This window comes from Drosophila grimshawi, unplaced genomic scaffold (genome assembly GCF_018153295.1).
Source record: "Drosophila grimshawi isolate 15287-2541.00 unplaced genomic scaffold, ASM1815329v1 contig_311, whole genome shotgun sequence".
NCBI classification, from domain to species: domain Eukaryota; kingdom Metazoa; phylum Arthropoda; class Insecta; order Diptera; family Drosophilidae; genus Drosophila; species Drosophila grimshawi.
The window spans coordinates 27956753-27968099 of NW_025063098.1; the positions used below are offsets into that span (position 1 = coordinate 27956753).

The following is an 11347-nucleotide window of genomic DNA, read 5'->3' on the forward strand; positions in this document are numbered from 1 at the left end:
AATGCGGCTAAGAGTTACATTTAATGATGCCTGCAAGAATTGATAGTCCTTTTCTTGGCCAACCATTCTTCTCGGGGGGCTCCTGCAACTTTTACGTTTAAGTTGTGGAATTTTCAACTTTAAATTCTAGATTGAAACTTGCAACGTTTGTGTTTTCTTTTTCTTGTTGGTTTTGGTTGTAAGTAGGTTTTACACACATTTATTATTTTCCAAAAAAATGTAATTGAATGGAGGAATTTCTTCGCTCCTTTTACAATACACAATGCATATTTGTATCTTTTAGTATTTAACATTTATTTTTAGTTCTTGTTGATGGTGTGTTGTTGTTGGTTGGTTGTGCCATAAAATGTATCCAAAAGTTCATTTCCAAAATAAGTAAATTGAAGAATTTATATATATATATATATAGGCATACATATATATATTATATTCGAGCAAAGGCGGGCGGACAACGCCTTTGCTCCTTGTCATTAACATCATCATCATCATCATAAAGGGGTACACGACGGGAATGATCCTTGCTCTTGCCTTGCACACGACACGTATTGTTTTAGTTAGTTAAGTGATATATTGTATTAAATTAAAAGATTATCACATCATATTTTAAAAAATTGGTTTTTGTTTTGCAATTTCATAAATAGTGTTGTTTTCTTGTGTATAGTGATTGTGGGAGGGGGTTTCAAAAATTGCCGCTCTCTGGAGGAGGAGGGCAGCGTCAAATAATTTACAAGTTTGCTAAACATAAAATGCTATGTTGAATTGGTTTGTTCGTGGTTTTTGAGTTATAAGAATCCGCATACATATATAATAATAGACCCCATTTTCTGGCGGGTTCTGCGGTTCTGCGCGTTGTCTCTTCCACAAATTGGAGATGAAAGTTTGATATATATAGTTGTACGAAAATCTTAATTTGTATCTATTACTTAAATTAATCTTAACGCCTAAGGAGAGCTGCTTCTCATTTGCTATTCAAATCAACTGATGCTACTATATGTAGATAGTATAGTTGGTTAGTTCTGTTTAGCTTTAATCGAAGCGCGTGTGTCTTCCGCCGTCGCCGCCATTCCGATTACCGAAACCGCCGCCACCGTCACCGCCGCCAAAGCCGCGTCCATTGCTCAGGGTGTTTTTCTTGAAGCCGCCGCCGCCGAAGCGACCGCCGCCTCCACCACCACCGCCATAACGGGATCGTCCGCCACCGCCGTCGTAACGCGAATTGCGAGCCAGATTCTCCAGGGCGGGATTGATTTCCTACAGCACAGGGGGAATATAAAGTTAATAAACAAACTTCTCCTTATCTGCATTTAATTCAAAGCACTTACTTGATTAGCCTCTTTGAGCACATCGACTAGCGATTTGGCCTGCTTGGCATTGTTTTTCGTGAAGAAGGCAAAGGATGTGCCCTTGGTATTTGAGCGTCCTGTGCGTCCAATACGATGTATGTAGTCCTCGCTGTTTTGTGGATAGTCAAAGTTAATGACATACTTGATGCCATCGACGTCTACACATGTGAATAAGAAATGGTATTTGATTAGCATTTAAAAACCTAATGATATCGCTTAGGGTATTATTATTATTACTATTATTTATTATCAAGAACAGTTTTGAAATTGCCAAATGATATTATAAAGATATATATAAATATATTTCTCCTTGCTCTGTGCTCGCATTTGCAACAACAATTTTTAGCGTTTTTCCGAGACGTTTTACACTTTGAATACACTTGTCTTTTTTGATTTTTCGCTTTTGAATAAAGTTTTTATGGGTGGTAGGTAGTATTTTTCATTTTTTTTTTTATTAAATATTTTTTTTGCTTTGTTTTTTTTTTTACGAAAAAAAAGAAAATGTTTCAAAATGTACGTTACCTTCTTGGTGCTACAAAATTGTTTCATTCAATTTCATTTCTCTCAATCAAATCTCAAAGGTTTTGTGGCGCCGCGCAGGCTCGTGGTCCAAACTCTCCCCTCAAAACAAAAGTGTGATCGCATGACGAAGGCGAGTGGCGAGAGTTTGTTGCAATGAGCCGCGTGCACCTCACACACTCATCTGACTCGATACTCGATACGCGACTCGATTCGAGACTCGTGTTTAGCGGGGCCAACTTGGTAATCGCTTCCTCCTCCTCCACCAAATTAGTAGCAGATAAGAAAAGGGGAGGCGGCGCGATTTTCGTGTTGACCAGCAAAACGTTTCTATTTAAACACACAAGCGGCGGCGGCTGTCCAGGTTATCAGTCAGTTGCCACGCCCACTATACGACGGGCGACGGCGACGACGGCGGCGCAGGAGGCGGGTGGAGAGGGGATAGAGAGAGGCGCTCGCTCTCTCACTCTCTCTCGGGGCGGCGGCTGGCAGTCAGTGTGCGCGGGCGGCCCAATTGGTAGCTAGGCACTCAGCAGTAGCAGCAGCAGCAGCGACGCCATGGATGACGGCGACGACGACGACAATGTAGCCACCAAAAACCCACACAAAAAGTGCAGCAGCAGCAACGCTCTCCACTTCTTCTTCTTCGTCTTCTCTCGGTAAACGCATCTCTCTTGTCGTCCCTCACACGCACACACAACACACACACACAACAAATTTGTGCTCTTTCATAAGCATGTGGTGTGCAAGTGTGTGTTGGCGTGTGTTCGGGGGGGTTCGGATGTGTGTGCGCTTGGTGCATCCTTCAGCTGTGTGTGTTGTGTTGATGCTGTCGCTGCCTGACTGATGTTTGTGGTGTGTGCTTAGCAACCGGCCGGCCGACGACGACGTTCAGCAGCCTCAAGATGTTTTTTTTTTGTTTTTTAATTCTCATCATGCCTGTTTTTCAGCGCCGCCTTCAACTGGATTTTTTTTATTTTTTGATTTTGTTAGCCGACTTGTGCTTGTTTTGTTTGTTGTTGATTTGACTTGACTTTGGTTTGATTTGATTGATTTATTGGTAGGTTGATTTTGGTTGATGGTTTTGTTTTTGTTTTAGTGTGTTCGTTCGGTTTGCAATTGTTGGAACACGCTCTTTCTCAGGACAGACTGCCACAGACAGAGGCCACGTATGATGCATGATGTTGGGGATATGCGTCTCGTCAACGTCTCGTCTCGTATTTTGCGAATATTAACGGTTACGTTGATCGCGCGTCGATCAGCTGAACTCATATTCATATTCATATTCATTCATTTCACATTACTGAATATCATAATAACTCAATGTTTCCCGAGCAAAAAGTAGTCGCTCAAGTTACGAGTGCAACAACAGGCTTTGGCATTGGGACTTGTCGCTTGTCATTTATCCTCCCCATCATACTACAATAAACGGCCTCTGTAAACGAGAAAGAAGGAAGAGAGAGACAAAGAGAGAGAGAGAGAGAGGCAGAGAGAGACACGCACACAGAACAGCCAAAATGTGTGTGCAGCACAGCAGCAACAAAAAGGCGCACATTTTTATTGTTTTTTCATTGCGTTAACGGTGGGGCAAGGGCCGGGGAAGGGGTGGTGTGCAGGGGGGGTGGTGGGCGGGTCGGGTCGGGGGTAAGGAATAAAAATGTATGTTGATTATTAAAGTTTACGTTGTGGTTTTTTTTTGTTTTTTGGTTTGGCTTACGACTATACAAACTGTTTTAAAAACTGATTTGATATCGCGCACTCGCGCAAGCAAATAATTTGTTCTTGTATTACTATCTAAATGCATTTGTTGGTATGTGGATGAGGGGGGTGTACTTGATTGCGGGGCGGGTGTGTTTTTGTCTGGGGATTGGCATTAACAAGTAGTAGTAGTGGTGGTGTGTATCTATATGCGAGTAACTCTGTATGTTCTGTGTGTGGCAAACATGCGTGTTTAGCAGATGTGTGTGTGTTGTGGGCATTTCCTTCACGCAGAGGAGAAACGGGACAATAAAGTCGAATTTTGCTTACTAAAAATTATAAATGCTTGCATAAGAAAACAAGAGAGCGGCATATAATAAGACTATTTATACAGCTATGGGCAAATAAATAGCATATATCAAATATTAATTATACTTCTATTTTAAACTTAATTTTTGATAAGTAATAGACAAATTATAGCAGACAAATTTGAAGATGCGAATAAGGTTATATTTAGTAACAGTGCAATGATTGTCCAATTTAAGATGAAATATATCAGATTTACCTCAAATCAACAAGAAACCAATTTGAATACAACTGAGCATTATAGCAAAATTAGCAGATATCAGAATCTTTAATGGAAAACTGTTAAAGCATGCATAAAAACTATGGAAACTGTCAAAATTTTTGAGAAACATAAATATTAATCATTTTTATATATATTGCGCTATCTATCTATCCATAGCTGTAGTAAATAGTTTACAAGCTATTATTTCGATATAATGATGAATTAATATTGTTTAGATATAAGATTGATAAATCTCAGTCTTCGCTATACAAAGTAGCTGATCAAGCTGTAATCAAGTTAAATCGGTTGCTCTAGAAATGCCCACACATGGAAGGATGTTGGATATGTTTTCGGGTGTCTCTTTGTGTGTGTGTGTGTGTGTCTGTAGTCTATATCAAGTGTCGAAACGTCGAAATCTATGTAATTTATATTCGAGTGCAAGAGAAACTTACCCAAGCCGCGGGCTGCCACATCGGTGGCAACCAGAATGTTGGACTTGCCCGAGCGGAACTCGCGCAGAACAAAGTCACGCTCCGACTGCGACTTGTCGCCGTGAATGGCGCCGCAACGCACCCCAAAGCTGCGAATGAAACGAACCAGATTGTCAACGCGACGCTTTGTCTCCACGAAGATGATGATCTTGCCGGGATTCTCGCTGGTGTCATAGATATCAGATAATAGACTCTTTAACCTGCAAACAAAGAAATACGTGATGGGCTTTACTAAGTGAATTTTACTCCATTGCAAAATGCTTACTTGTCCTCCTTGCTGAACTCATCGCAGACATCAACCACTTGGCGGATGTTGTGATTGGCCGACAGCTCCAGCGAACCGATGTTGATCTGAATGTAGTTGCCGAGGAAATCCTCGGCGAGCTGTTTAACCTCCTTGGGCCAGGTGGCGCTCCACATGAGTGTCTGGCGATCGGGACGAATCTGTGAGACGATCTTGCGTATCTGTGGCTCGAAGCCCATGTCCAACATGCGATCGGCCTCGTCCAGCACCAGGTAGGTGCAACGCTTCAGGTTCGTCGAGCCGGCCGAGAGGAAATCAATGAGACGACCGGGTGTGGCAATGACAATCTCGCAGCCACGCTGCAGATCTCGCATTTGGCCGCCCTTCGGGGCGCCGCCAAAGACGCACGTGTTGCGCACATACGACGACGAACCGAACTCGGTGGCCACCTGCTGGATCTGCTGGGCCAGCTCACGTGTGGGCGCCAGCACCAATGCGATGGGACCCTCGCCGCGCTGCAGCGGCTGCTGATTGTTAATGTGCACAATGGCGGGCAGAATGTAGCCGAGCGTCTTGCCCGAGCCGGTCTTGGCAATGCCCACAAAATTAGCGCCGCTCATTGCAATGGGCCAGCCTTGCGCCTGAATCGGTGTCGGCGACTTGTAGCCCTGTCTGCGAATCTCCTTCACAACATAGTCGGGCAGATACGCCTCTGAGAAGTCCTGTATGGGATTGGCCGCCTGACCGCGCACGGTGATCTCTTGCTCGTCACGATATCGCTGCACCTCGTAGGGCGAACGATTCGCTACTGTTGGATGCTCCTGGTAGAAGTTCTTCTTGAACGGCGTCAGATTGGAGAAGTCCACAGGGCGCATGGGTAGATCCTGGCTGCCGCCACCGCGACGATCACCGCCGAAGCCACCGCCGCCGCCGCCACCCCCACCGCCGCCAAAGCGACCGCCTCCGCCGCGATCATCGCGACGCTTCTCGATGCGACCGTTGCGCACGCCGTGATAGTCACCACCACCGCCGCCGCCGCCACCGAAACGTCCTCCGCCACCGCCGCCACGTCGATCATCATCGCGGTCGCGGCCGCCTCGTGGTCCGGATCCAAAATCACGGTCGTGTGGTGCCCTGAAAAAGTAATACAAAAAATATATTAGCGTTTTCCACGAATTTATTTAAAGTTAATACTCGACATTTTCGATGTCATTAGTTTAGACTTGTAAAATTACGAAAATTTCTAATTAATTCTATTTTTGTTGTAAGAACACCAGATTTTAGTATTGATGCCTTTTTCTCATAACATTTTACAATTTATTTGAGAGTATTATTAAAAATGTAATCAAATACATAAATAATAGTTTATGTTGAAAAATTGTGGTATTTTGAAATTGAGCCTAATTGAAAGCATTTAAATCTTAACTATTGCGTCACTATTAACTGAATTAATTATAGTATTTATAAATAATTTTTTAATTCCTCAAATTTTAGTAAATTCGCACAGATACCCAAAATGTTATTTCAGCACAATATTTCAAATATTTCTTCAATTCTTCAATTTTAGTACATCTTCACAGCTGCCGAAAATGTTATCATTGCTGTTTGGGGCTCTCACTTTGATCGCATGCTTGTGCTGTGTTGTTGGTTGCTGCGCGTCAGTTTTGTGACTGACTGGCAACGCTGCTAAGCATCTGACAAATTTGACAGAGAGCACACACCGCACACAAAGGAGGGAGAGAGAGACAGCAATACAACCGCAATAAACTTAAATAAAACTAATTGCGTGTTAGGGAAATTAAATAAATTTCGAATAATGCAAACAGTAAAGCAAATTTGATTGACAGCAACATGCAATTCGAGCATATCCAAAGGGACAAACAGTGCCCCGCCCCCGCCGAATTGCACCGCCCCTTCAATTGCTCAACTAAACAACTCGGCACCTGGCAGCGGCAGCCAAAACACAAATGTTACAGTTCTGACATTAATCAATTATACACACACAAAAATACATACCTACAACTATGTGTATAACAGTATGTAATGTGCATGTGCTGCAGTCCCATAAACTACCCATCTCTCTCTCTCTGTTTCACCTCATGCCAAACAGAAAATGCCTGTCAATTTGGACTGTTCCGCCCTTTGTTTGTAGGCAGCAACAGACACGCTAACTTGGGCCAGCTGACAGAACGAAACGCTGAACGTTTATTAGACAGCAAATGTCTTGTCTTGTCTTTGGCTACGGTTCACTACTCTCCCTACTCTCCGCCTCTCTCATTTTCACTCACTCCACATCTCTCTTCCATTGTATATATATATACATATATGTGTGTGTGTGTGTTTCTCTACCTGTCGCGCTTTGACATGCAAAAAGGCAAATCGTGCGCTCACACGAACATGACAGCAGTCAGCGGACAGAGGCGGAGGGTCGGCTCTCATAATCAATTGGCGTCATTTGACATTTTAAACTAACAACTAAAGGCAGGCAGAGAGAGATGCAGACATATTGCTTGGTATCAGCTATGACAGCAAACGATAAAAAAAAATCATGGGCACGCAAACTGTACTATGTACTATTCAACTGTTATACGTTCAACGAACACGCGAAAATTGCCGCCACACACACAGATACAGAAGCACGCTGTGTGTGCGTGTTCGTGTTTAGGGCATACAGAGACAAATTAAAATGCTATAAAAAAGCAAACGAAGTAAAGACACGTTTCACAAATCAAGCCAATTCCTTTTATGACGTACACTGTCGTTTACAGCACCCCCTCTTTATTTATTGTACTTTCGGGTTAACAAAATAATAACAAAAAAATAAAACAAATAATTTGAACTGAAGTTTTGGTTGGTTTTCTGCTGTTTGCTTTCCCCTTGGCGTTTGAAGCAGCAGCAAAACTCTCCATTAATTACTCATCGTTGGGTTTCAACGAATACAAACACAATTTACGAACGCTGAGCGCAAAGCGTGGGCCAAGAAAATGGCGACGGAAAAAAACCAACAACTACACACACGTATCGTATATAACCACACACACATACACGCACGCACATATAAGGGCATTTTTTTCTTTCAGATTTACTTTGTACTCACATTATTCCTTCAATTTTGATTTCCTCTGATTGCTCGTCGGGGTCAATAAAAAGTGATTTCCTCGTGCGTTTGTTGTTGTTGGACACAGTAGTTGTAGTTTGCCTGTCTGCCGCTGGGAGTGCTGCTGTTGCCGAGTCGTAGACTGATCTGGATGAATCAAATCGAGTTGACGACAAGTGAACTGCACGCTGTGTTTGTGCTGTGTAGGAGCAACTGTAAAATAATAGTCGAACTGATGACTCCTGCTGGCTACACCGGCTCCCTTTGTGATGGAACTGTTGTGGTTGTTCACTGCAGAGCAAAGCGGAACTGCTGCTGGTTCTTCTGTTGGTTGAGCAAAAAAGAAAATGGCGACGTTGCGTTATACATTTTTGCACGCTGTTGTTTGCTGCTGGTGAAATCAATAAATTGCCCCAGCTGCAGCACGTGGGCAGGGCGGCGGCTTCGCACGATTTTCGCGACACATATTGCACGAATTTTAACATAATATGCTAAAGTAATAATTTATTTTGTATAATCCTACAAAATTTTTCACTTATTATGCGCAAATCTCGTGCAAGTCAATCCGCGCGTGTTCTTACCTAACCTCGTCCAAAATGGAAATGAAAGACGATGAATTCTTGCTCACGATAGTATAGCAACAAGCATTTTTTGACCATTTCGATTGTGCACAAGGGTTGTCTTTACTGATATCGATATATTATACGCTTAATCGGCGCATATATAGACACGTTAGCAGCAAGTTGTGCTCCTTAGGCTATTATTATTTGGTTAAAATAAAAAAAATGTGTGCAAATATATTTAAATTGTTAAGATTTGTATTTTATCTCTACTTTTATCGGGTTCATTATTCATTTTAAATCATCAATTTAAAATTTTACCGATATATTTATAATTTCCTTTAGACTGAAGCGCCACCTTCTGTTTTTGCAGCTGAACTAACCTTTGAGCAAATGGGAAGTGGCTTACTACATTTTGTAGAGGTGGCAACCCCAAATAAACCGCCAAACAATTTTGAATTCAAATAAGGCACGCAATTCATTTTGTCAAATAATTTATTAAATTAGTAAATCAATGTGATTCATATGGAGAATAATTACTTGAACACCTACAAACCTAGCAAGTGACAAAAGCTCCTGTACATTTTACCACGCCGCCCCTTCAGACACCCATACAAATCATTGATCTTGAGGCAATCAATTTTACTGAGCGTCTTCCTCTGTCCGATCCTAACTCCCGGCTGCAACGGTGTCATCGTGGCCATCACACCCTTCTTCTTGCTGAAATAGTACTCCCCGTAGTGCATCACCGAGTTGTAGTCGTAGTCAAATGAGTATTTCCCCTTCTTGCGCGAAATCAGCTTGAAATTCTTTCGAAAACGCGGCACAATATTCTCCCAGTGTATTTTAACGAAGTTATCCCGATCCGCTCGAGACTGTTCATGATAAATGCCAATGGCGTGCATCAGCTCATGCATAATCCGGCCTTCGCTGCTGAAGCAATGGGCACTCGTCTCATCCGGACGCTGCAGGGCCACCACCTGCTCCCCGCCCCGCTTCCCAACATATGACCAGCAGCCCAGGGGTCCATCCTCCGGTGGCTCGATCAGCAGGTAATCATCCGCCTCCCCATCGTAGGGGACAAACTTGACACAGGTCAGCGCATTGAATGTTTTCAAGGCTTGCACAATCAGCTTCCACTCCTTGTCCTCATATCGTGGACTGATCTCAAACGGAATCGTTCCGTTAGGCCACAGTCGCTTTGGATGTCGCATCGGATTCACGCCCAGTCTCAATGTTATATACGTGTAGGGATCGATGGCAATGTCGCCTTGGAATAAACGCGGCATAGTCTCCGGATCATCGATGCCCAGGTCATCGTCCCCGATATCAGGGCCAAAGGGATCCAACTCATCTGTGAGATGGGGAGAGAGCATAAGGGAGAGATAAGTGAGAATTCGAGAAAGGAATGTACAGTGAGTGAAAAAAGTTCACTTTTTATTGCAATTCTTTTTAACTTATTTTAAATTTCTTAAGTCGGTTTCAAAATCACGATTAAAAATACTCAAAAGGACTTTTTATTGGAATTTGTGTCATATTTTGGTCACACTGGCAATATTATTACTTCTGGAATTTTTGACAGTTGTTTTTTGCACATCAATAAAATTGAAAACAGAAAAATAATAATTCAGTGCTAGTCAAAAGTCAAAAGAATTCCCAATATTATTTATTTATTTGCAATGTTGCATCTTCCGTTAAGAGTGCAACAATTTAAAGCTAGGCTTCTTTGTACAACACAAAAAATATAAATGTTTGCCAAGATCATTGCAAGAGTCGAAAAATACATAAATTTCGTCCAAAATCAGTCTGCAAATATTATTATTCATTTTTTGAACGCACTGCGAAATGTTTGTTTACAAAAAAAGCCGCTGATTGTCGACAAGTCAGTTGTTGTTGTTGTTGTTGTTATTGTTGTTGTGAACTTGTGAAATGCAACAGAAGCAAGAAAAGTGTTTGAATTAAACGCACCTGCCGCAACGCTGGTGAATTCGTGTTCAAAGAAATCCACTCCAGCTGGATAATGGACACGCTGCGGCTGCTTGGCACTTTCACTGTTTGGCCAGAAAGCCATCCACCAAAGCGGCAGCAGCCAAAGCAAACGTTTGCACATTATAAAAAACTTTGATTCAACTTTGCTACAAATATTTGCCTCTGCTTTGTGTTAGCCTTCGTTTTTTTTGTTTTTTTTGTTGGCGTTTTTTTTTTTGTTAGAGTTTATTAGAGTGATTTACGCCATGCCGAAGAGGTGCGTATGGAATCTAAACCGAAATAAAAGGGGAACCGAACCGAACCGCGGCGCACAAAGACGTTAACTAAACTAAACTGGCTGGCGGCTGGCGGCTATCGAAGACAAGCCGGAGACAACGTTGGACTTGTATTTAATTTATGCAAAATGTGCGAAAATAAAAACTAAATAATGTTGGCCATCCGGCGCCGCAGGTGGAGGTGGGACAACGCACCCAGCCAACGATGGCTGGTAACAGTATCGATGTCTTCGATGTCTTCGATGTCGGCGAAACATAACCAAAATCTATCTGAAATTGCAGCTCCAACGATCGGCGATCGTCGACTGACTCTCTTTGTAATTTAATGCCGCAATGGAAAAAGTGATGGGCAAGTGACCGGACCCACTTTTCCAATACACTCCCAATGGGTATCACTCTATTCCCACATTGTTTGCCATCTCCGATTAATGTTGTTTCATTTTAGATTGTCTCAGAAGAAGAAAAACTCAATGCCTTAAAATGGGAATTAATTTGAATGTGGTAATTATGAAGATGACTTTTGCCAATTTGGTAAGCGATTAATAATTTTATTCTTCAGTCCG

General features: G+C 42.5%; 2 protein-coding genes across 3 annotated transcripts; both read right to left on the reverse strand.

Moving 5' to 3' along the window:
• Nucleotides 1–183: 183 nt before the first annotated feature.
• LOC6569649 (ATP-dependent RNA helicase p62) lies at nucleotides 184–8543 on the reverse strand. 2 transcript variants are annotated; one of them, XM_001996040.2, is made up of 5 exons: nucleotides 7961–8543; nucleotides 4885–5997; nucleotides 4581–4819; nucleotides 1323–1501; nucleotides 184–1251 (listed from the first exon to the last, which is right to left on the reverse strand). In XM_001996040.2, exons 1-5 carry the CDS (start codon nucleotides 8443–8445, stop codon nucleotides 1027–1029), a joined length of 2241 nt encoding a protein of 746 aa, XP_001996076.1. In that variant the 5' UTR covers nucleotides 8446–8543; the 3' UTR covers nucleotides 184–1026. The 2 variants fall into 2 exon arrangements, with proteins under 2 accessions (XP_001996076.1, XP_032597579.1); XM_032741688.2 differs by lacking the exons at nucleotides 184–1251; nucleotides 1323–1501 and adding an exon at nucleotides 2897–3297 and having other exon boundaries at nucleotides 7961–8469.
• Nucleotides 8544–9056: 513 nt separating this feature from the next.
• Nucleotides 9057–10625, reverse strand: LOC6569648 (hatching enzyme 1.2). The gene is made up of 2 exons (XM_043215040.1): nucleotides 10489–10625; nucleotides 9057–9874 (listed from the first exon to the last, which is right to left on the reverse strand). The coding sequence occupies exons 1-2, from the start codon at nucleotides 10589–10591 to the stop codon at nucleotides 9069–9071; spliced, it is 909 nt and encodes a 302-aa protein (XP_043070975.1). The 5' UTR covers nucleotides 10592–10625; the 3' UTR covers nucleotides 9057–9068.
• Nucleotides 10626–11347: the final 722 nt, after the last annotated feature.

Bases quoted from the DNA above. Each gene is read 5' to 3' on its own strand.
- LOC6569648 (XM_043215040.1), bottom strand. From the start codon at position 10,591: ATGGCTTTCTGGCCAAACAGTGAAAGTGCCAAGCAGCCGCAGCGTGTC. The intron at 9,875-10,488 runs GTGCGTTTAATT...CCCATCTCACAG, and splicing joins ATTCACCAGCGTTGCGGCAG to ATGAGTTGGATCCCTTTGGC.
- LOC6569649 (XM_001996040.2), bottom strand. From the start codon at position 8,445: ATGTTAAAATTCGTGCAATATGTGTCGCGAAAATCGTGCGAAGCCGCC. The intron at 5,998-7,960 runs GTGAGTACAAAG...TTACTTTTTCAG, and splicing joins ATCAAAATTGAAGGAATAAT to GGCACCACACGACCGTGATT. The intron at 1,502-4,580 runs GTAAGTTTCTCT...TCACATGTGTAG, and splicing joins TGTGGCAGCCCGCGGCTTGG to ACGTCGATGGCATCAAGTAT.